This window comes from Callorhinus ursinus, unplaced genomic scaffold, assembly GCF_003265705.2.
Source record: "Callorhinus ursinus isolate GAN/ISIS: 27379988/994484 unplaced genomic scaffold, GSC_fseal_2.0 scaffold5, whole genome shotgun sequence".
In the NCBI taxonomy this organism is placed as follows: Eukaryota; Metazoa; Chordata; class Mammalia; order Carnivora; family Otariidae; genus Callorhinus; species Callorhinus ursinus.
The window spans coordinates 11,384,817-11,409,823 of record NW_027397067.1 but is presented as its reverse complement, the minus strand read 5'-3'; the positions used below and the strand labels follow the sequence as shown (position 1 = coordinate 11,409,823).

Below are 25,007 nucleotides of genomic sequence, written 5' to 3'. Positions count from 1 at the left end.
TGTAACAAAAAAAAAAAAAAAAAGGTGTATGGAAGTTGGCTGTCTCCTAATTCTAAAATTAGTGCATTTTAATCTTTCTGCAATTCTTTTCCCAGGAATTCTTTGTATCTTTTCCTTTCAAATTTGCAACTCCTTAAAATTAATACATACCTATGGCAAGCTGTCGTTAGAATTTGATGACTGAGCAGTTAATTAAGGAAGGAGCATTTTCTTTTCTGGAGGTTACTATCAATCTCTGAGTGGAGAGCATTCCGTATGAAGTTTAGCTTTATAAACTTGTCCGGTTCCTAAGACCTAAGCAGGTGGCTGGTGCTTTGTGGCATGTGCAAAGAATGGCAAATGTGTCAACACAAGTGTGAATTGAGTGTGGACATTCTGAGACTTTCATTCTGCTCCAGAGCCGCCCCACCCCTCAAGCCCCTGCGCTTCCTCATTTCCTCCCTTCTTTTCAGTGGACTCTGAGAAAATCGGACATTAATTTGCCTTACCCTTGATCCTTCTCCATGATTGGGGACTTTTCATGATTATTGCAGAAACATGAACACAAGTGAAAAAGGATTTCCACCAAATTGTAATTTATAATACAGCTAGTGATCACTGTCTTCTGTAGATGCAATCCCTATTTGAAAAATCGGAAACACCGTTTTCTTAATTTAGAAGATACCTCTAACTTTATCTGTGATTAATATTCTTCATCTTACAGGGTTTTTTGTTTTTTTTTTTAAAGTACTTTGGTTTAGGATACAATCGCGAGATAACATCAGTCAGTCGCTTCTCTGATCCCCACCAAAGATAATTGCACACTTTTACCTCTTTTTCAAACTTGCTACCCCACTGATCTCATCCTTTCACAAGATGACCCTGAAATACACTTCAAAAGAAAATAGAGGTTACTAAGTGCACAAATATTTCCTTGTAGCCATAATGTCTAAACCTGTCTGCACCCACTATTCATTCTTTCTTGATGTTCTTTCTCCATCCATCGCTCTCCCGTGTCTTCCATCTTGAGGCTCCCTGTGTTCTGAACATGCTCATGCCTCTTCCCTCTTGAAATACAAATTCTTAAACCCAAGTTGCTTGTAAGCTTTTGATCTTGTTTTCTTCCATTCACATCCAAGCTTTTTGAAAGGTCAGTCTACCCATGTTTGACACTGTCTTCACCTGTTCTAACTCTTCATTGCCCTATACCTTCTTAGGCCCTTACCATTTTTAAAGGTCAACCGTGATCTCCATGTTGCCAAATCCACTGGCCACTGCCCTTTGTGAAGTTCGTTCTTATAGTATTGGACTCCATGTAAAATATATCCTATTTTTTCTTGTAGCTTTCTGTTTTTTTCTCCCTATGTTCCTCTTCCCCCCTGGACCTCTTAGGTTGACGAGCCAATGCTTTTTAATTGACTGAAAATTGTGTTGTATTTTGGAGGTGTCTGGTTGCACTGTGCTCAGTTTGTGAACATAACTGCTAGCATTCCCCAGGGCTCATTTTTGAACCCCTTTCTATAAACATGGTTTTCCAGGGTGACTGAGCGCAAACAAATGCCTTCAACCACTACCCATAAACTGAGGTCTCTAAAATTACATCTTCAGGGGACTTCTCTTCTTATTTCTAAACCTCTATATTCCATTGCTGTTTAGGCATCTGTAATGAAATACCTTGCATTTCTGGGGCACCTGGGTGGCTCAGTTAGTTAAGTGTCCTACTCTTAATTTTGGCTCAGGTCCTGATCTCAGGGTGGTGAGATGGAGCCCCAAGTCGGGCTCTGCGCTGGACATGGAACCTGCTTAAGATTCCCTTTCTCTCTCTGCCCCCTCACCCCCCCCACCCTGGTGCTCTCTCTCTCTCTCTTTCAAAAATAAAAAGAGAGAGAACTATCTTGCATTTCGAAATCAGGAGGTTCAAATCTAACACTGTTCCTCCCAATCCTGCTTGTTTCTTTGATATAATCTCTAACGTGGAGAATTGTACCAGCTGTCTGGTCACCCAAGCCAATACCCTGGGAGAGATTCTAGATTATTTCTTCTTTTCATCTTCTCCCTCCAGTGGGTTCCTAATACCTCTCTGTTCTTGAACTAAATCTTTCTTATTCACCACCATCCTTTGCAATTTCCTCTCCCTGGGGTTAGTCCTCATCACTTCTCACTGGATCACTTGAAGATCCATCCTTCTTGCTGTCAACCCTTTTGTGTGGCTGGCACAGAGACCCTCCTAGCTGGACTCCTGGCTTCCTCCCAGGTGTCTGTTCTCAGCATTCCCTCATGCACACTATGCCCCTACCTCTGCAAGCGCCTTGCTCTTTCAAGCCATCGTGAGTTCGCCCAGCCTACTCTCCCTGGCTCAAATGCCCCCTTCCTGCTTCACCTGGCTGACTCCTGCAAACTCTTCCCATAGCACTCCTTCCAGGAGAGCCAGCTTCAGTTCCGTGTGCTTCCTCTGGGCCCATAGCTGCCTCTCTGTGTACCTTGTCTTAACCTGAGGACAGTGGGTAACATTATCACTTTGGTGAAGTGGTTATGAACGTAGGCTCCATGGTCGGCTTGGCCGGGAGTATGGCTAGACTTCAACACTCACATCGTGATGGTGCAGCAACTTACCTCACCTGTCTGCCTCAGTGTCCTAACCTCTAAACTGGAGATCATGTTCTCTGAGCACACCGAGTAGTAAAGATTAAATGAACGGAAATATGTAAAACACTTAGAATGCCTGGTATGCAAGAGTTAAGACTTAATAAAAGTTGCTTTCCTCTTTATTCTTTTTCTTTTTTACTTCCTCTTCTTTCTTTTTTTCCTTTCCCCTCCTTCTTTCCCTCCTTTCTTCTTCTCTTTCTTCTCTTCGTCATCCTCCTTTTCTTCCTCTTCCTCTCCTCCGCTTTCCTCTTCATGTTTTCTTTTTCCTTCGCTGCCTCCTCATTTTTTATTACCCTTTCCCCCGCTAGACCTCTGTGGGGGCTCTGTGGCTACTGAGACTGTATTGCTATATTCAATTCCACACCCCATGTGTTATTTCTTTCTCTCTTTTTTTTAAGATTTATATATTTATTTTAGAGAGAGAGAGAGAGTGCATGCATGCACGTGAGCAGGGGTAGGGGCAGAGTGGGGCAGGGAGAGAGAGAGAGAGAGAGAGAGAGAGAGAGTCTCAGACTCTCCTGAGCCCAGAGCTAGGCCAGGGCTTGATCTCACGACCCCAAGATCATGCCCTGAGCCAAAGGAGTCCAATGCTTAATGACTGAGCCACCCAGGCATCCCCCAGAGAATGTGATTTCATACTGGACATTGGAAAATATACTTTTTCTACCTATTTTTTCTACCTTTAAAAAAATCATTATTTTCATGATTCAGAGTTAGTGATTATGTTTCATTCAATTACTGATAAAATACAGAAGCCTTCAGGAAACCTGTGTGAATGCTAAACATGAAAGAATGAGGGCTCCTATAAATGTATGGTAAGCATAATAATAATGTCAAACACATATATATGATGTGCCAGGCATGGTTAAAAGAACATTGCGTTTATAAACTCATGCCATTGTTGTCCCCATTTATAAGGTCTGATAGGTTTCTTTCCAATTCACAAAGTTAGATTATTTATTTTATCCATAATAATTGCATACAATAATTATTTATAATATTATAAATAATTATTGTATATTATATAATATATTATGTTATATTATTATATATTATTATATAATTATATATTATAATATATAATTATAATATAAATAATTATTATAATATTATATAATATATAATAATTATTATAATAATTAGACCTTTTCAAGCTAGAAACGAAATGATGGCTATAATTTTATATCTTGGAAGGTCAAGGAAAGAGATGTCATTTTCCATCAGAGAAAGGTGTAGGAAAAATCTTTAGTGTATAAGCTATGCAAATTAAGTAGGTAAAATAAAGTCTTCATTTTTTAAATTTGTGACCACAGTTCTTATCAGGGATGGAGTTTCCAGTAGGAGTTAATCTCTGTTTTTTGTAATGGAAGGATCCTGATCTTTGGAGTGAATTTCTATCTCCTCTTTTTACAAAGAGTAGCTTTGGGCCAGCCAACCTCGGGGAAAGTGTAAGCTTCAGTTTCCCACAATGCATTTGGAAGGAGGGAATTTGTTTAGAAATAATGTGTTATGTTTGTTATTATTGTAGTTATAAATTGGAACATTAGCTAAGCTATATCTTTAAGATAGCTTTTTTTTTTCTTTTCCACAAATGAAGAAGGATCCTTGGAAATTGGGTTTTCTAAGCCTAAATAAGTTCAGAAAATGATAGCATACCAACCCTCCTTCTTTCGGGTTTGCTGTGCGATTAAGAGGTACTAAGAGGGTACTTATTCAAGTTGATTTAATTAAATATTTCTTGAGACCCTCTCCTTCACCCCAATATCTGTTAATATTTCTAGGCACATTAGTGATCTGTGGAGTGCAGTTTGTATGTTGTCAATTTGGGTTCAATCCTATGAAATGCAATACATTGTTTTTATTAGCATTAAGTTTTGTTGCACTTTAGTCATAATGAGCTTTTGGTCATAATGAGTTTGACCTGGGAGCTTGTAAGTTGAGAATAACTGATAGCGAACAAGGAAATTTGCAAATTAAACTCTTAGGGAGAGTTTTTGTTGTTTTTTTCCTAACAGTAGTACTTGGGGCCTCTGAGTTTAGATGGCCCTCATGCTATGATCCATATCAGCGTTACAAAGAGCAGAAAAAGTAATCAATATTGCTGAAAGACTTTGGGGGAAGTTTTGCAATGCAAAGATTTTGTGGGATCTATTGATCTGAGTTGTGAGACAAATAATTTCAGGGGGGGAAGGCAGGCCGTCCATAATTAGTAAAGAACAGGAGCTCATTTTCGTTTCTCATTGTGACAAATATTTAGTATTATGGGATTTAACTTGTGCTTGTTATTAGATTTTTGTACCGCACTTAGTTCAGATTGTAAGCCTGTGATATGTTATTAATCTGTTCTCAAAAGACAACTCATTTGTACTCCGATTTGACCCAATAATAGAGAAGGATGCTAATGAAAGCTCATTGGTGTTCCTTTTGTACAAATGTAACGGACTTCCTACTTGTTTAGGTTTTAACCACGACGTATTTGTTCATAAATTATCCAGCAGCACATGTATGAAACTATTATAAGTCCTTTTCTGACTGGTTGAAACTTTATTGGGCACTGCAGCACCATATAATGCTTTTTACTCTTCACAAGACCAGCATTCAGCAATATCCAAGAAGGAAGAGGGTGGTTCTGTGTTCCCCATGGTTTTGGTGTTACTTTCCCTCTTCATTTAACTGTTCCTCCTTTTCCCCTGTGTGGCTTTCATAACTGAGGTTGATCATTTGACTCACTTGGCCATCTTGGGTCTATTTGGAAGAATTCAGCAATCAAAATTGTTTGTTTCGTGGAGAATTTTGGTCTTACTTAAGGTGTCGTTGGTAAGTCGTGGAAACGTGTTATCCACTCATTGGTTTGGTCAATATGTGAGACTTAACCTGATTATCTGACAATTTTTGTTCCCTGAGGAACATGAACTTTGGTTCTCATGTGAACTCTTTGAAGGAGGGAGCCAGGAGTTAAAGAGACCGAGCCTTACCTTGGAATGGAATTTGTTTTGTTTCTCCCTTAGTCCACATAGATGGTGTGTCACCACCACCCCGGCCCCCCTTCTGTCGTCTAGGAGGGTATAAATGCTTCACTCTGGGACAAGCTGTTCAGTGGAAAGCCTCCTGAGTTCCAGACCTAGTCTTTTTAATTAGTTGAGTTGTTAAGAAGGAGTCATTTAACATTTCTGGACTCAGTTTCCTTATTTGGAAAAAGAAGAGGTCAGATTGTAGTATCTTTACTGTGAGCTAAACTCTGTTCTAGGATCCCAGTGTGCAAGTAATAAAAATATAATAAGATATGGAACTTGTACTAAGTTACTTCCTCTAAAAAAATCATTAATAACAAAACTTGCTAGCTACTTCGTTATTAACTTTACAGGACAACAGAGGATAATAATGGCTTCTGAATCACTGAAAACCAGTGAACTAACGCACAGTAGTCATCCACAAATTAGTCACATTTATTCTAACCATCGCTTTACTCCTTTGCCCATTTGAAGTTCCTGTGATTATTTTTTGCTAGCTCTTTGGGAGAAATGGGTTATTTTTTTTTTAATTATGAAAATGTTATTTCAGTAAATGTAATTTAATTAAAATGAGAATTTCTGCCAACTGTTTTAAATAAATACAGTATTCTTTTGCTGGTATGAAAGGAGTTACTATTTGCTGTCTCATTTCCTCACTAATATGCTGGCGTGTTTCGCTTGAACCTGAGCTTGTGGAAGTTTATTCTTAACCAAAGCAGTTCCTTTTTCATGTAAGTAGGTTAAATGTGAATTGGGCAGCCTCAGGGTGCTTTTTTTGTTCACTTTTAAAAAGCCCCCTCAAGAGGGCCCCTTTTAGAAACCTAGAATCATATGTTTGGAAGATTGATCCAAATTAACATTAGAATGGCCCTTTTATTTTAAAAAATTATACAGACTATCTAAAATACGCTAAACTGACATAGATTGAAATAAAACTGAATAGGGGAAGTAAGATTTCTTGTTTTATTCTACCTTTGCGGTGAAAGAACTGAAATCAGAGAAAAAAAAATGTTGAGTCTGTTAAGGTACGATTTCTGCCCCTAAAATACAGGACGAAATGTATTTGTACAAAAGGTCCAAATTAATGTCATTCATTTTCCTGTGACTTCATATGCCCTAGAATGGTGCACGCACATCAAGAGTTTATGTATGTTTTTGACTTCTGAGAAGCTTGTTTATTTATTTTCTAAAGAAATATTACATTAATAAACTCCTAGAATTGCATTTTTAAATCATCTCATTGATAGAAATGCTGGCACTCAGTGAAGTATATTCATGTGTCTTCTCTTTTGTAAATTGCATAGCAATTTTTTTTCCGGACAATGCAAACGTTTTAATTTGTTGGAAAAGACCGAACCATTAAATATGAGTAAAATTGCTTAAACTGATTTTTTTAAAAATATGTGGGAAACCAGAGGACTACAAATTATGTGCTGGCTATAATTCAGGACTATACAATAACCCAGGTCCCTAAAGGTCTGAAAAGAATGACAGAGAAGCCATGGTTTTCAGACATGTGCATTATATATGCTAATAGCTTTGCAGTGAGAAAGGTTTATATCCTCGTAATAGAGGAAACATTCATTTTTAGCATTTCAGACCATGGGGAACATAGTAATTACAACAGGCACTAATATCTGCCTCCTTTCTATCCTTGCTTTCACCCCTCCCCTTCCAAGCACTCGAATAATCCCAGTGGAATTAGTCAAAGGACTTTAAACCTATGTCATTTCTAAAATCCTTTATTCTCTCTTTAGTACAACATTGGCCCTCAAGGAATGTATAGCATAGCTCAGGTATATAGCAAAAGAAATTAAGCATGTTTGTCTTTACTTAAATATGTCTACAGACATTTCCACTTAACGTGATTCACAGTGATGATTTTCAGAAGCACAAAACTGGAATACTCTTTTATAGAAGTTGAGATTAAGTCTAAAAGCTGTGTTCTCTGTAAAAATCAGGGTCCTTCATCAAGCAATCCCACCATTACCTAGAACAGTCTGGCTAATGTTCAATATTTTGGAACAAAATAAATTTGCAAGTTTTTTTGCCAGATGAAAAAGGTAAAAACAAGCACTTATTACCACTTGACCTGTAGTGTTTGAGCTTCGCCTCGTTTACCTGCAAGATTCCATTAGCAAGCAAATGCCCCCCTGTCTTAGCCCACTTCAGATGTAGTGTTAGGAGTCGCAATGCTTGATGAAGATCCTCACATTCTATTGAGGGATGTATACGCTTTCAGTAGCTAACACTGTATAATTGATATCAACTAAAAATGTGCCTTTTCAGCGCCACCCCCCCCCCATGGCTTTTCTGAAGAATTTTTACAAACTGACTTCTACTCAAAACAGGCAAAAATAATAATACAGAATAAACCCAGAAACTTTTTTCCCCATCTACTATGAAGGAGTCGAATGGTTTTATTTCCTCGTTAAAGGTATTAAATTAAATCACTTAGAGGAGTTAACCTGTGTTATCAGGAATAAAGCTGATATCACAATAGACATAAAGCTGGATGATAGATCAGATTTCCTTTTGTTTTATAATTTTAACTCTGTCTCTCTGTCTCTGTCTCCCCCCCCCCCCAACACACACACCCTCTGTCTCTTGCAAATGGCTGTCACAGACTATATTGTTGAGGGAATTAGAAGGCATACAGATGGACTGGACTTCACTACTAAAGAGTAAAGTTTTGAGAAATCCTCTGGTTGTTTCAGCCTCTGTCCCTGGGCAGCAAGCATAAAACAACAACACTTGCTCTTGGGAATTCCTTTTTTTTACATGGAGCAGATGACCCATTTGCCATATCCCTTTAAGCTGTCTCCTGAGAACAGGTAGTAATCACCATCCAAAAAAGCCATTCTGGTAAAGCGCACTGGTATAAAAGCTTTCAGTAGAAACTGTCCCCTCCCTGACTCCCATGCTGCCTTCAAACTCAATGCATAGTTCATCGTCCAGTCAAATTTTCTGTATTTATAAAAATTATTATGCTTTCTTGAGTAATCACCCTGCTCCCCCTCGTGCTGATATGTGCTCTAAAAGCTAATTATTTGGACATGTTCTTCCCCGTCTACCTGGCAGGATTGTATTCCCTCTTTCAATCCCCTTTAAGAATTTACTCCCAGGAAGTCTCCCCCAACCTCTGGGGAATTAAGACCTCCTTCCTTTCCACGGCTACCACCCTCTCCCCACACCTGCACGACAGTACTTATCACCCTGCTTTGTAGCTGTTTGTCAATTTGAAAGTCTTATCTACTTGTCTTGAATTCTTAAAGCTGGACACACTTGTCCTATTCACCCTCGGTTCCTCCGTTCTGGCAAGGTGCGTGGTGAGTGGTAAGTACTCAATAAATATTTATGGAAGCCTGAAGAAAGGATGTGTGCTGGTGTGAGTTGAGACAGACAAAGTGAGAGAGAGAGAGAGAGGAAAAGAGGGAGAGAAGGCAAATGAACACTCCAGGAGGCATTGCTCTGAGGGTGGTGGGTATTATTTCTGTGTTTTTTTAGCTCCTACTAGCTTTCTACTTCACTTTTAGGTTTGGGGTTTAACACAAAACCCTCTGGTTGTGTTAAAGGAGGATCATGTGGGGCACTTCGGCAGCTTTTTCTGGGGTTGGAGATGCAGTGAAGGTCCCAAAATGCTATACTGGGTCTCGAAATGATTCTTCCAGGTGTGTTTGGTTTGGGAAAAGTGAATATTCCTCAAAACTAGATTTTGAGTTTGTAAAATCTGAATGAAAGTAAATTAACAAAATTTTTAAAATAATCATAAAGAAAAAAAACCCCTCTGAGTCTGAACAAGAGAAGAGCCGAGAAGGCTGCTGGAGAAGTGATACGAATTTGCTCTGCCATTGCCCTTCTGGACCCCCTGGCTAGGGCAGAAGGTCACCTTCTGCTTTTCTCCAGCTCTGCTCTCCTCCTGCCTGGTGATGTCCAAAGGGACTTCATTTCAGACCCTCTGGGCCCCCTGTTAACTAGATCCCTTTATGAAAGAAAGTGTTACATGGTGCAATGACCAAAAGTAAAGGAATGGGTTTTATCCCGGGACTTGGCTCTCCTCTTACCAGATCCCTTGGCTACTAACTTGGAAACTGGTTAAGCGTGTTGAAGGCCAAGTGGAAGTTTTGCTACTAGTGAGTGACTCTGGGGAAGGGGAAGGGAGGGGATTTTTTTTTACCAGATAAACATTAAAAAAAATATATTTAAAAATTGTGGTAGAGGAAATTACAGAAGACAGAGCCCATCAAAGAGAGGAAATGCCAGGTAATGACTAAACCTTCACTGCACATTATCTTTTGAGATACGAGGCTGTATCTCTAGTCTCAGGGGGTGAGACAGTTCACAGCATTGCTTTGCATCACATTTTTAAAAATCATTGGGTCATAATGTCGTTTTGCCTTTTCTCAGTCGGTACCAGTTGGTTGCATTTGTTGTTGGTTATTTAGAAGCTGAAGCCCAGCCTTTCGTACCCCCTTGATCCAGTCATTTATAACATATTTTGATCACATACACACTCAAACGCAGACTCGGTTTGCAGTTATGAAAGAAAATCTGTTTTCCTCTTCTATTTTTGCATTGTCTTACAATCTGTCATCTTTACTGTACAATGTCTTCATAATCTCATAATCCTTGCTGACTCATTTCTCAGCAAATCGAAGATGATGGAGCTTTACGGGTAGATTTTGAGTAGGGAGTGACAAAAGGGAAGGACATTCAGCGTGAGAAATTCCATTGTGTTTTCAATTAAGTTTGTGTGTCCCCATGGTATAGCTGTTCCCCAGCTAGCTCCGGTTGGTGAGGAATGGTTTGGTCTCTCATCGTAAACAGAAAACGTGAAGGGGACTGGACAACAAGGTGCAGTTGGCCTCCATAAAGGATCAGTCAGCACTGTGCATCAGAAATAATGGCTGGTCCTTTATCCAGCCATTAAGAGCCTTGTGATGGTGGCAAGTCACAGTCCGTATCTATAGTCCTGGCTTCCTCATTTATAGCATGGAACACGGTAGTATCTAATTTAGGATGTTGCTGAGAGAGGTGAATAGCATAACATGCAAAGATGGCTTCAAAAAAAGTTACCGACACTCAACAAATATTTGCTATTATTATTACTGTCGAAACTGATGAAACCAAGATGAAGGGAAGAGTCAGATAAGAGGATCTGTTGGGTTGGGTTTGACTAGTCCACAGGCAAAGACCTAGAGATACACAAGGATACACAATTTTGCCTTGACAAAATCCAACACTCTGATAAATTAATTATAAAAGGAGTCATGTTGCCACTTGAAACCAAGCTGAACGAGAAGATAATAGCATCCTGAGAAGATGGGAAGTTGTTAACACAGTTTTAGAGTTTTATCAAAGAACAATGCTTATTTTTATTTATCTCTAATTATGGAAAAAATAACTGTGGTTGATCAAGGGAAAAAGATAAACAGATACTAAGCCAGATACTAAGCCAGTACTTATTTACTACCAATTTTTTTTACCACTTAACATAAAGGGTGGAAACAAAAATTCAATCACTTCCCAACACTGTAATGTGAACTGTTTTCTAGATGTTCCCTACTCATTTCTGGCTACAATAATCAGAGTTCTTTTGAAACAATGCCACAAAGCAGCAGTAAATATGTGCTCTCCCACACACTGCATATAAGGGAAATCAAGAAGGGAACACATTCACTAACTGTTTGCCAAGGTCAACTTCTCTGTTTTTCAACGAGTAATGTGTTTTCCTTGACAAATAATGTAATCCGTTCTGCACTGAAATATGGGCCTCCTGATAGGAATTCCTTCTTGAATGATAATATAAACCCCTGCTCTCTAATTTGACAGTAGGCTACTGGGTGGACAGTTAAGAAACAACATCAATATTAATTTGTTTGATTGGAAATATATTTATTGCTAGTTCTTTTGCATTTCTCCTTTTCCACTCTGTATCTTTACTAACTAGGTAATATTCCTTTATAAAATCATTTATAAAACAGCAAAAGACTTCTTTTGACTTTTCCAGCTAAACTGCTTTCGCTTCATACCTGGAACAGGGCCTGGGTGGGGGGGCACCTGATCTTCTTCAGATGACCCTTAAAGATTGTTCCACCTTCTCAGACCTTTAGAAAGGAAACCTGGATGTGAACGCACTTGATTTTATTTTAATATTGGTAACATGGGGGAAGGGGAGTAAGACCATATCAAGCTTTTGCAGTTCTCTTCTTTTCAGACTCTAGAAAACAATTGCTTAGAGCAAACTGTCCCTACGTTCCCTGATTACCCTATTTATCTATTTAAATCACTACCACCTCCTCCACTCTACAAACTAACAGGCAAACAACCAGGGCACCAGAGCCAAGATGCATTCAAATCCTCGTGCCTCATATGTTCTAGAAAGGCCCTCCTCACCTTGTTCAGAAGTTGGCCGTCAAGGTGTGCTCGTTGAGCTGGACTGAAGACCTGAGCTGGGTGTTTGGGTGTCCCTCTTGATACCCTGAGCTCTCTGTTAAATTTTGGTACTGGGAAACGCTGACCTTTTTTTTTTTTTTTTTTGACAATTACTTAAGACCCTTATTAACGGGTGCTTGCCGTTTGTTGATTTTTTTGAAAAAATCAAGTTGTAAACTTTTTATTACAAATTAAAAATGAGGTTCTTAAAAATCTCAACTTGACCAGCTATGAAACAATTTAGAAACCTTTAAAGGTATATTGAGAAAAACAGGTTTGTTTTTTTTTTAAAGACACGTTTGTCATTACCAAAAAGAGACATCTTTAGGTAAAAATAATAAAAACCCCATGCTGCATAGATAATGCAGATCTCTTTATCTGGTCAGTGGGCAAAAAGCAAGCACTGAGGTCTTCAGCTCCAATCTTTTGTTCATTTCTTATTGCCGGAATTTCATCTTCATTTCTTCGCTGACCTTTTTAACTGACATTTTAAAAATGGCCTGTGCTTTGTTTGTTTGTTTGTTAATTGCAAACAAACAAACAACTCTGGGTGTAGGAGGCTTGTGCTAGATAGTGGTATTAGGGAGAGAGTTACAGATGGGGAGTGGCACCAGGGAGCGTGCCAGTCCCTCTTCAGAGACTGGGGAGTGGGCTTTCTGACTCAGAACACTTGAGGTTGAAGGATTAATGGCAATACTTTTGCATTCAGGGACCCCCATAAAGCTGGTGCCTCAGTAGCTGGGGCTCTCACATGATTTGAGAAGGAGGCTGGCTTTCTTCCTAAACTCACTATCTCCAAAAAGAAAAAGCAAGGAAGGAAATTGTCAAGCTGCCTCCTTCCAGTGGCTGGGCTCTTGCATGGCCAGGTCTGACCTCAGCCTCCCTGTGCAATTCATGTCCCCACCCCCCCCCGCCCCCACCACCAACCCCGGGCCCCACTTGCTCACTCTGGGCCAGAGTGACCTGTTGCACACCATTTTCATTCCCACTTTCATATCATTTTAAGAACATATTCCTGAACATTCTACTTAGTTCTTCCCCTGTGAAGCCAAGCTCTTTCCCAAACTCAGCTCTCCCAGAAAACCACCATCATCGATCTAGGGGTGGTAAGCTGCTCTAGCTTCTAGAAGCAAGTCCATCCTGCTCTCCATAGCTCCTGGCAATTCTGCTTCTTCTTAGCAAATTATGTAGGTAGGCCTCAGCTAAAATGAGATGATATGTATGCTTAGGTGCTTAATTTGTTTTTGTTTTTTTTCCCCAAGTCTCTAAATAATATGTAAACCATTTTCTAAAGCAAGGACTTTTAAAACAGGACAGAGATACTCATCTCACATCTATAGAGAGAGTATGATTCACCCCACCCCGGAGCAGGGACTGATCTGACTGTGGTCCGCATCCTAGGGCGCCCTCTGGATGTTTCCAAATAATATTAAATGCAATTGTTCTGCTGTCCAAACTTCAGGAATCAGGAGCGTTTGGAGTAGGGCAATTAGAACTTTCTGTACCCACTAGAGTGTCTGTTAGCACTTAAAAAAATAATTTGCTATGATAATCTCCGTTACTAGAAAAGAATCTTCACAGATCTTGATGGTAAATAATATGAGGCACTCAAAACTTCATAAAGTTTTCACGGTTTAAGTTTTTTGAATATTTTAAAAATATTTTTAATATTTTTAAAATATTTTTAAAGCCCCAAGAAATAGCTTTGAGAGTGAGCGGGAGGGAGAGGAAGAGAGGAGAGAATATAGTATTTATTTATATTCAGGAAGAGTAGAGTTAGAAGCATAAGCTCAGGAATAGGAGGATGTTGCTTTAGGCTAGTTATTTAATATCTCTAGGGCTCCAATGTTTTTTGTGAGAATTAAGTGAGATACTATGAAATAATATTCATTGAATGTATCTGATGTCCCAGACATTGTTCTAAACATTTTCACATAATAACTCTTTTTAATTTTCATGACAAACCAATGAAGTGTGTATTGTGACACTTGGCCTTTCGTTGTGTATAAATCACACTTGTGTGCTGCTTAGCGTAGCATCACAGGAATATTAAATGCTAGCTATGTGTACGTGAATTTTTTTTTTAACAAAACATAGATAGAGGGGCGCCTGGGCAGCTCAGTCAGTTAAGCGTCTGCCTTCAGCTCAGGTCATGATCCCAGGGTCTTGGGATCGAGTCCCGTGTCGGGCTCCCTGCTCAGCGGGGAGTCTGCTTCTCCCCCTCCCTCTCCCTCTGCCCCTGCTCATGCTCTTTCTGTCGCTTGCTCACTCTCTCTCAAATAAATAAATAAAATCTTTAAAAAAAATAATTTAAAAGACGTAGACAGATAGCTAGCAATAGGAAGTTTTATAACATACTTTTCATTTTATGTTTAAACACTTTCCCTGAATGATATTTTTATTTAAATATAAATTTACTAGTTCATGTCTTTAAATACAAATCAAAGGACGTTATTCATACTCTTTCTTCCAGGGATAACATTCAGATTCTTACATTAGTAAAGACTAGGACTAGCTTTTTGTATATGAGCAGTTATTCAAAATCAGTGTACAGTTTTTGTAGACATACATCACGGCCTTATCAACTCTTCCCAAGTGGCTGGCTGGTTAACATGGAGAGATATAACTTGTTGCAAAGACTCATTGCTTTTGCCTTTGCCTAGCTGCTCCTCACATGAGCCTAGAGCATGCACAGTTGGTTTCTTTATCAGAAACTTCCTAAATAGGTGGAATGTGGCTTTCCAGTTAATCTAACATGTAGTGGCAATTTCTCCATCGATGTGCACTTCTTTTCTTTAACGAATGACACGTGGCAGCAAACATTTTTTCTTGGCTTTCCATAAGATAAAATTTAGTTCTTTAATCAGAAAAGAATACCCGTGTTCGCACCTTGTTTTGTTTTGTTTGGTTTTCTCATCAGAAGCTGGGGTTGAGGATAATTATAACTGCAGCCCTAGGGACACTGTAAAGAACACCTAACAATTTTAGTCTCAGACATTTTCCCAAGGTGCCATCCTATCAGTTTCATTGTAGTGATATCCGTACAATTCTTCTGGCTCATGGTCTGGAAAAACTTCCAGTCAAAACTTTAAGAACTACTCATTTCTACTAATTTTTATGGGATGCTTAGCATGATGTTTTGATCTCTTTAGCAAAAGAAATATTTATGAACAGTGTTTTTTTTATCATTGTGTCCCCTGGCAGGTACTTTAAGTAAAATTATTTTAGGACTTCTAGAGAGAAACTTAAACTTTTCTAATTTATTGCCAGTGCCTTTCCAGAACGGTGCCCAGAAGATGCTGTTCTCATATCCTGAGATGTCTTCCCTGCAGTCTGGTTAAAGTTGCAGGTTGGGACAGACAAACAAAACTTGTAGATTTGATAGTCCTGGTAAAGGAAGCAAGTACTAGGAATGTAGTAAATTTGTTGGTTTAGTAAATTCAGATTTTGTTGGTTTAGTAAATTCAGTTGTTGGTTTAGTAAATTCAGATTTTCAGAGAGAATTTTTTGTTATACTTCAAAAGGCCCACTTCACTTTGAAATTAAAATACTTTCTCCTTTTCTTTTTAACTTTAAATATTGGACCCTCTAATGATTTGTTTTTGACTAAGGTGTGAGGAAGGGATCTAACATTTTCCCCAAACGTCCCCTTTATCATGTGTTCAATTTCCCATATGTAGTGGCATTGGTTTCTGGTCCTTTTCTTTGGTTCAGTTCATTGAGGCTCAAATTCATTGAGCCTGTGGTGGCTACACTGGACTCCTCATTTCCTAGCCCTGGTGCCCTGGCCATAGCCTTTCTTGTTCCCTGGAACCCTGTACTAGACCAATGTGAACAGGTTAAACAGAGGGGCAGTACACATTTGGGCCATTGTTTCCATTCACAAGCTCAGGTCTGAGAAAATGGCATGGTTGAGGGAAATAGGTAGAGAAAGCCCTCCTTGGATCTGCCTCTAGCCGAGTCATCAGCTCATCTGGTCCCTGCGTGCTACTGTTGATCCAAGGGTAAGGCCCCTATTGGTTTACAACTGTGCTTGTCCCCTGGGGCCTGTTTGCAGCTGATTTGAGCACAGCTCCCCCTTGGAGGTCACAGCAAGCCTGGTGTTGAAACAACTCTAGTAGTATACAAAGTAAATCAGCACATTGGTCATCACGTCAGCTCATTGGGCATGTCTGCAGTCTGAGAAATGTCCCAGGAAAACTGTAAGCTCTTGCAATGAAACCAAATAGTTTTTCTTTCTTCCTTTTTTTTTTTTTTTCTCTGTCTATGAGTTTGTGGTGGCTGGTAATACGTGGTAGGGAACATCTGTAATTTATGAGAGTGTACATTTAGAGGAATGTATTTGGTTTGTGGTGAGGAAACTTCCTTTTTCAAAGTTATAACGGGCTATTCTTTAATATAATTCTCAGAACTATGTTTGGTTTTTTTGTTTTATGTTTATTGTTGTTCCTGGAAAAGTTGCTAAACATATTTCTCAAACAACGTATTTGTCTCTGTCAGAGTTTTAGTGCCAAATCCCAAACTGTTCTTCCCTTTTAATTACTGAATCCTGACAATTTTAAATTACATGATACATATCGTAGAAGCCATTTCCAGTGAACTCACAACTGTAAGTGTAGATTGGCAGCATAAAGGTAAACAGTTTCTGATCTTTGACATTTGGGAACACTGGATAAGGCTTTAAAATTGTCACATGGTTAAAAATGTTTTCTTGTTTCTTTTTTTTTTAACAAAAATACAAGAGAACAAATCTACACCTTTATTTACTTTTCATTAAATTTAAATCCTTGAGGGGTACAGCATCACACGGATTCTGTGGCCAATGGCTTTAGCAGGAAGGTTGCTTCGGAATTTGGCACGAACCATGCCACTGTTTCCATGAGCACGAGTTACTTTTCCCCAGATTACTCTGGTTTTGTTTGGTTTGCCACCAGGAGTCACTGTGTTGTTCTTTGCTTTGTACACATAAGCACATCTCTTGCCTAGATAGAATTCCGTTTCATCTCGAGCATAAACACCTTCGATTTTAAGAAGAGCTGTGTGCTCCCTCTGGTTCCAGAGACCCCGCTTATAGCCAGCAAAAATGGCCTTGGACCACAGCCTTCCAGACATTATTTGTCGTTATAGGAGTCCTGTTCCCAGCAGGCCGCACTTATTTGCACCCAAAGTTCAGCAACCTGTTTTCTTGTTTCTTTCTGCCAGAGGAAAGAGATTACATGAAGATCAGAACAATTCCTATATTCTAATGACTTCTGCATTCATGCCTGTTCGTGAGATGTTTATAATAGAGTTAACTATAGCTTCAATTATTTATGTGTATTATGATGTAAGCATTTGATTAATAATGAAAATAAATTGCTATTATGGTTATGTAGCTTTAAAGTGCTGAAGAGTTTTGTTAGATCATTTTGGTCAATCATTTTCACACACTGAACCATGAACACTGAATAGGAGATTAACTTTCCAGTTAGTTCAAGTGGTTGAACTAACTGCTCCTTCACCATTCTCTGGTATTATTTCTGATATGATTAAAATTAGTCCTAGAGTCTAGATGCAAAGTTGGAAAATGATCAATAAAAGTCCGCATGATTTTTGGGGATATACATACATACATACATACATATATACATACATATATACACACACTTCTTTAAAACGGAGAAAACAATTTTCACTTTACATAAAATAGGCAAGCGTCTTGCATCCTCTTGAATGACTGTCATCCTCAGAAAAGTGGCATTAAAACATTGTCAGAGAATCCTCTTTTAATTTTCTTTTTAAATGGAAATGGAGTTCAGTATTTGAATATCTCCAGGCCGATGGTAAGACCCCAATCCATAAATGGTATCCAGGTGTTCTCAATAGCACTTACACATTGATCCAAATTCCCTGGATTCCATAAGGGAAGCAGTGCCTTTTGAGCAATAACTCTTTCCCTAAAGCCGTTTGAAATATATGACACTTAAAGAAAAATGGTATAAAAATGTCAGTACAGAACAGACATGTTATAAAGACTGCGTTTCTGGATATAAGACAACTGAATTATTAGTCTTATAAAGGGAATGAAACAACAGTCAAGATTATGTTTTATGTTTTTTCTAGTTGAGGCAGAGCAATATATTTCCCAGACAAACCTGCTGAGGTAGGAGAGGCGGGGCGGCAAGCGGGGGATTGCTGCAGAATGTGGCCAAACGCAAGCCATGTGTGCTGTTGATCTTTTCACGAGGGATTTGAAGTCCTTTTTGTTGTATGGATGATAACATTTTTTCATTGTAACACTTTAAGAGATAGAAAGAAAGAAGGGATTTCTACAGTTTGGAGGGGGTCAACGTAGTGGGCATTCTGGTGTTTTTATTTGAATCCTGAATGGCTTGGTCAGTGAGAGCATGTGTTTGAGCATTAGGCAAAACACCTGAACAAAATTGTTATCACGAAGCCAAACAGTGGTTGGGTTGATAGTGTAGATGCTATCTCTTCATCCAAGAAATGTCAAAGGCATCCTCTGAAAGTAAGCATCCGTTTTATTGTGTTTTGAATTTCAAAGAATTTTTAGACCCATATAAGTCCTGAATGATTTCTAACTATATTCTTCACTAAGCTCAGATATTGATCCTACATAATTGATAGGAAAGTAGTACCCACTTAAAAAACTTTATCTTAGGGGCTCCTGAGGGGCTCAGTTGGTTAAGCCTCTGGCTTCGGCTCAGATCATGATCCAGGGTCCTGTCCCGGATGGAGCCCCGAGTTGGGAGTTGGGCTCCACCCTCAGCAGGGAGTCTGCTCCTCCCTCTGCCTCTTCCCCTCCCCCCTCGTGCGCACTCACTCTCTCTCTCTCTCTCTGTCTCAAATAATTAATTAAAATATCTTTAAAAATTTTAAGTTTATTTTAGAGCTTCTACATGACAGGCCTTTTTCTAAGAACTCAGCAAATATTAACTCATTTAAGCCATGTAGCACCTTTGTGAGGTATATTACAAATATTCTGAGGAAGTCATGTCATGTCAAACCCATGTGAAAAGGATACTCATAGTATCAGAAGAAACTGAGTAACAGAGATGTCAAGTACCTTGCACAGTGTCTCTCAGCTGGTGAGCAGCAGAACTGGGTTTCAAATCTAGGAGGACTCTCTTACCTCTAGTAGAAGTATAACAGCATATATGGATATTCAACCCAAATGAGACCGTTGCTGGTGGAGCACTTGATAGGCTTCTGGTAAGTGGGAAATGGGGATTTTTGTTTTAAGAAGAGTCAACAAAAATCCATGCTTGAATTCATTCTGAAAATTAGATTTCTGAATTACTATATGTATACCCATCCCATGTCAGGGGTTGGCTTTTACTTTAAAATTCAGTAAAGAAGGTAAGGCTTATTTATTCTTTAAGATAAATAAGCAGAAATAATGTGATGTATCTCTACATTACATGAGACATTTGATTTTATTAAAATGATCTATTCCATAGTCTAGAATCTCACCATATACTTTGCAAATGCACTAAATATTCATCAGAAAACGACTCCAGTAAATTGCAAGTCAATATGTGAGGATATGCTGTTGGCATGGTTATAAGTTTAATTGTAAGAAAACATTTATACATATAAAATAATATTGCAATGATACTTTCATGTATTTCCACTACATATTTAAAATATAGCATCCTCTCATCTATATTGAAGTCTGTATTATAAAAGCATCCTGAGATGATTCATCTTGCATTCAGATTTTCACTCCAAATAGTTTTCTTTATAACTTTACTATTATGTCAGACTATTATATCCCTTGGTTTTATTTTTTCTTCACCTATAAATTCTTAACGAGGTTAATATTCTAAAGGAAAGACAAAATAACAAAACAGATTTTGGCAAATACATGTGCTAGTAATAAAATGGGTATGGGATTGTTCTGATATGCTCCTGATAAATTGACTCACTAAATAGAGCTGACCAACTTCTCTGTTTAGTTTCGCAGTCCAGGCAGACCTAAAGTCCCTGTATGTAATGTTGGGGTTTAAATATCAATTCAACTCCTTCCATCACCTGTATCATTTTATGACTTCAATGAGAGATCTCAACATTCAATGTCCCACGGATACTTTTTGAAGCATCTACTGGAGGCCCATACTACTTAGAGAAGTTTTTGAAATTCAAGATAGATTTTCCTGATTTGTTTGCTAAGACTGAGGTTGCATAGAGACGCCTGCGATTTTTTAAGAAAAAGTGGTGCAATTAGTGGTAACTAGAAAGCAACTTGTGTTTGTTTTAAAGATATGTGCTCTCTTTGTAGCCTGATTATACTGCAACCTTTATAACTGTTTGAGATATCTGACGTAATCTCCAAAGTTCTGTGGATTGTTTGCATCACACTATTTTCTTAAACCCATCTACTGTTTTCTTACACATCAGTTAAAGGAAACTCCATTCTCATCAGACAGTGGGAAATCTGTTTCTTTGCAAAAGGGACTACCCCTGTCTCATTGTCTTCAGTGTAATGCTCCCCATACGAAGGGTTTTTTTGTAGATTATAAATGCCATGTTGATGTCGGATGTTAATGGTATATGATGCCATCAACAACCCTTTTTTCATTCTTGAAGTCACCTAAAATTATCCTGATTCTGCTGACAATTTTATGCCATAAACCAATAACTAATATATATATATATATATATATATATATATATATACACACACATACTGGTCTTAATCTTTGTATAACCAGTTTCTAGTATGGTGCCTCTCATATAATAGGCTTCCATAAATATTTGATGATGAGTGATTGATCTTTAAAGCAAAGAATGATTTAGTATCTTTATGAGGAATAATGTGAAGATTTCCATATTGGTGAAATATTGTAAAATATAACGCGCAGAATTCCACTGAATCTTTCCAGTTTTATTCTCACAGATATTTCACGGCAAAAATAAAACAATTTCAAACTGTCAAAATGGAGGTATTAAAGATAAAAAATACTTCTCTTGCTCCAAATGTTAGGTGATGCAAATATAAAATCCAGAAGGTCAACTTGAGCTTCTTGCCAGATACACAGAGGTTTAGAACATATTCAGGTTTTTATATTAATATAAGGTATTAGGATGAAGCAAGAGCATAGGCTTTTCCCCTTTATATTAGTGCTTTAAAATCTACAGGAGAGTTAAATTAAACTAGGGTTAACAATATGGTTGGGAGAAATCTCAACTAAAGGTTTTGTAATTCTGACTTTACTTAATTCATTAAGCTGATGGCTCCTTAAGTACTGGATCAAGGAAATAAACTATTGAGAGGATGACATATGTAGGTGTTTCACTTTCTGATGTAAGATTTCTAGTATTTGAGTCATCTTGTGTCGTTCATGAGACACTTTTACAAACATGATGTTCATGCCTGGTAGGGCAACTAATACCTAGCCTGACATTCTGAGTCCAAGTCCAAAGCCCCAGTCAACTCTGAGCTGTTGCTTTATTACATCGGCTTCTTTCTTGCATTAACTCTGACTGTAGATCAACTTTAAAATTGGATAAAAGCTACAATAAATTGTCACAAAACACAAAATTCCAAGCTCTCCTGTATTTAACACAAGGCTTAGTGGAGCGCAGTGGTAGGAAATACACAGGGGGATGGGTTCCCGCAAAGCAACCTCACTTGAAAAGAATCTGGGGATCAATACCAGGCTTATGAAACTGTTCATGTCAAGCATCCCCTGGATGTGTTTTATTGCTTTTATTAGTGTGACTATATAATACAAGAACATATACTTCTTGGCTTTTAATTTTCAAAGCCTGCTTAGTATAGAAACCCCCACCACTCCACTCTGCTCGCTTCTTTGACTACATTCCACAAGAGAGGCTAACTTTCTAAATACTCATATTTCAAACAGATTCACTTTCTTTTGGGAAACTATAAAGCACTCTGTGATCCATAGAAGTGGTTTAACTCAGGAGTTCAGAAAGGTATCAGTAGCCAGCAGAAATGTTCTTCTACCTGAGTGTTTGAAAACCATTGTTTGAAATCCTATTGAAATCTTTTTACAAGGGATTTAAAATAATTTATAGATTAGTTTCACCACACTGCTGTTTTCAGTCGGCTGAATAATTGCTTAGCTGTTGGTCTGCTTTGGTTATCTTACTCAGTGAAGGATATTTTTCCCCTAAGTCTAGCTTCTAATACTTAATACTTTGTTATATTGTAGATATGATCATTAACACTTGGTTTAATCTCTATTAAAAAGTTGAAAAAGATATTGAAGTGTCAGGTCTTTTCAGCCTAATAGGCTGATAAAAATGTATATTTTCTCCAGTTTATTTAGAAGAACAAGAGATAAAACTTGGGAGTCTTTGTTACCCATTGAAAAGGAGAGCTCATTGATCAGCTACTTAATTGCCTTTGATTCTCTGAGTGACCACATAATTGCCAAGTGAAGCCTGAGTAACATTTGTTAGCAGTTGAGTGATTAATTAACTGTTCTATGGTTCGTAAGTTGAAAGAGGAAACTGACTTATAATATGGATTTAAATACAGTTAAGATAGTTAAAGCTTCTATGTCCTCATATTACCAGTTGGGTTTTTTTTTTCCATTTATTCCCTGATCAAGTAATAATTAATAGATATATTAATTTGCTTATAGCATCACTGAAAATGAGTGCATGGACTAGATTCCAAATTAGCTGAAAAGAGCTTATGACTAATTTTACGTCCTTGAACAAATGAAAAACATTAGTGGCTATATTCCATATATTAATGTCTCTATTATGCTTAAACATACTTATGTAAACATAAATAGTGGTATGTCACATGATATAAATACAAATTATTTTTAATGGAAGATGCTGCTTAAATGTTTAAATGATGTCTCTGGGGGCAAGTCTTTGGGCTTTTGGGGCTCCTTTTTGGGCTTAATTCATTCATGATAGCATAAAAAATGAGGACAGTTCCATGAAAGCTCCTTTGCCTTCTCTTTGAGCAAAGATTTATTAGCTTCAAGTCAGAAGACCAGAAACTTTGCTCTCCTATTTGTAAGTTCTGTTTTGAGGGAGGTGAGCTCCCCCACTTCCTGGTGTCTTAGTGCTTCCATCAGTAAAACAGGAAAATATCGACAGTGTTCAGATGATGAGCTTGCATGGAATTGACTGGGGTATAGGCTCTGGAGGGTAACTGAAGGTACAGACAGGGAGTGATTGCTAAAGGCAACCCAACAGATTGGTTAGCTCAGCTGCTTCGGGGTTATTGCTGCTGAGAATGGCCAACAGAGTTTGCTAGTTACCATTCGAACTGTAACCTTTCAGCATATAAAGAGACGTTCATGGGGCCGAAGGAGAAGACTGTAGAAACGCAGGCCGATTTTGAGAACTCTTTGTTAATTGTGGTGAGTATCTGTGGTGGGGGTGAGTATCTATGATTGCAGCCTCTGGGACAATGTTCACTTGACCTTTGTAGACAGGAGGGAATAGAATTCATGTACTCTTAGGAAAATAGTGATTATTTTCTATAAAGATTTACTTCAGATTTTACCCTGAAGTTACATTGCTATAATAACAATTAATGCAGTTCATAATTACACACTATTGAATCCATTTGTCTTCTGTATATCGTTCCAAATTGGGCTGGATTTGTAAAATCCATGAGACACTGTGTGGCAAAAACTCTATTAGACATAATATTCCCTTTTTATTCATAATACAAAGTTGGGAATTCTGAAGAAAACGTTGTCATTAAATTCCGATACTTACTTTTCTGGGTAATTGAATTAACAGCTTATCATCATATCCTGTGATGTTTTGAAATTAGTTTAGATGGTATTTTTTTAGACCCCTTCTTTCTTTAAAATTCTCTGAACTGTCTCTAGGGGTTTTGCTTGCAATACAGTTCTCAGTTTTGTCCTAGGTTAGTCGTGGAGTTATTCAATCTAAACTAACCTGTTGTTAAAAGACTGCATTTAATTATTTTGCACAGTGAGTGCATGGTTGTTTTGTTGCTAGCAGTGAGCAGAAATAGGCAAAAGCTGGAACCTCTTTCCTTTCTCTTTTTTTCCCACGTATACATTTCTCCTCTGGCCTGGCCTATGCCATGGGATAGGGAATTCTTACCCATGAAATAGCCACAAAATATGTCCTGTGCCACGTACAATTTTAAAAACATGACATTGAGGTATGAACCATGACCCAGTTTGCTTCCACTGAGGCCTACGGTATTATTTTCCAACAGGAAAATGGTGTTTGTTCCTTCAGAGCCTCAGTAGCTCCCTGTTTGTAAATTATGAACCTTTGCCAATCCTGAGCTTCATTAACACCTATGTGATTATTTGGTTTTCTGAAATCGCAGCTTGCCCAATGAGACCCTCAGGATTGGAAGTGTTGATGCAGTGTGGGCACCGGGAGAATTTGGTCGTCTTGAAATAAGTAATGAATAGTGGGGGTTTTCAACATCTTCATCTAATATTTAATTTATAAAAAGCTTCTACACTGCCATCAATTCTTTGTTGAATAGATAGAACTTTTTCTTTTGTATGTATCTTGAATGTCAAATGGCCTGGTATATGGTAGGGTCTCCATAAACAGGAGATTTATGTTATTATTGTTGGAGTTGTTATTGTCAACTGGGTGATTGAATGAAATCATGCAACATGGAGGATAAACATCATCACAGAGGCAAGTTTTTGTAACTGTTATTTTTTTCCTAAGACTCAGTATTCACAGACCATATGCAGAAGCCTTTCAGCCCAGATAATGACAATCACTGTTGGGTACAAACATGGGCATGAATCGGAATTTCTAAGCAAGGGTGAGATGAACCAACTTCAGCCAGAATACACTGAGTGATGTCGTTGGTAATACAGCGATAGCCCTGTTTTAATTCTAACTTTTTGCTAAGATCTCTCTGGAGTCAAGGGCAAAAGAAGCCCTTGAAATATTTTGGCCTCATTTCATGATAGCCACAGGTACTCTGCC

The 25,007-nt window shown here is 38.2% G+C and overlaps 1 protein-coding gene and 1 pseudogene across 3 annotated transcripts in view; one reads left to right on the top strand and one right to left on the bottom strand.

The window, feature by feature from the left end:
• Nucleotides 1-25,007, top strand: part of TOX (thymocyte selection associated high mobility group box) — a 298,404-nt gene that overhangs the window by 43,855 nt on the left and 229,542 nt on the right. Inside the window, exon 2 of one of the 3 annotated variants that reach the window (XM_025870622.2) lies at nt 23,346-23,425. The exons of the other annotated variants lie outside the window; for them this stretch is intronic. Coding sequence (XP_025726407.1) covers nt 23,363-23,425 — 63 coding nt within the window. The 5' untranslated portion in view covers nt 23,346-23,362. The remainder of the gene's footprint in view (nt 1-23,345; nt 23,426-25,007) is intronic. 3 annotated transcript variants of the gene reach the window in all.
• Nucleotides 16,813-17,237, bottom strand: LOC112823083 (large ribosomal subunit protein eL33 pseudogene; annotated as a pseudogene).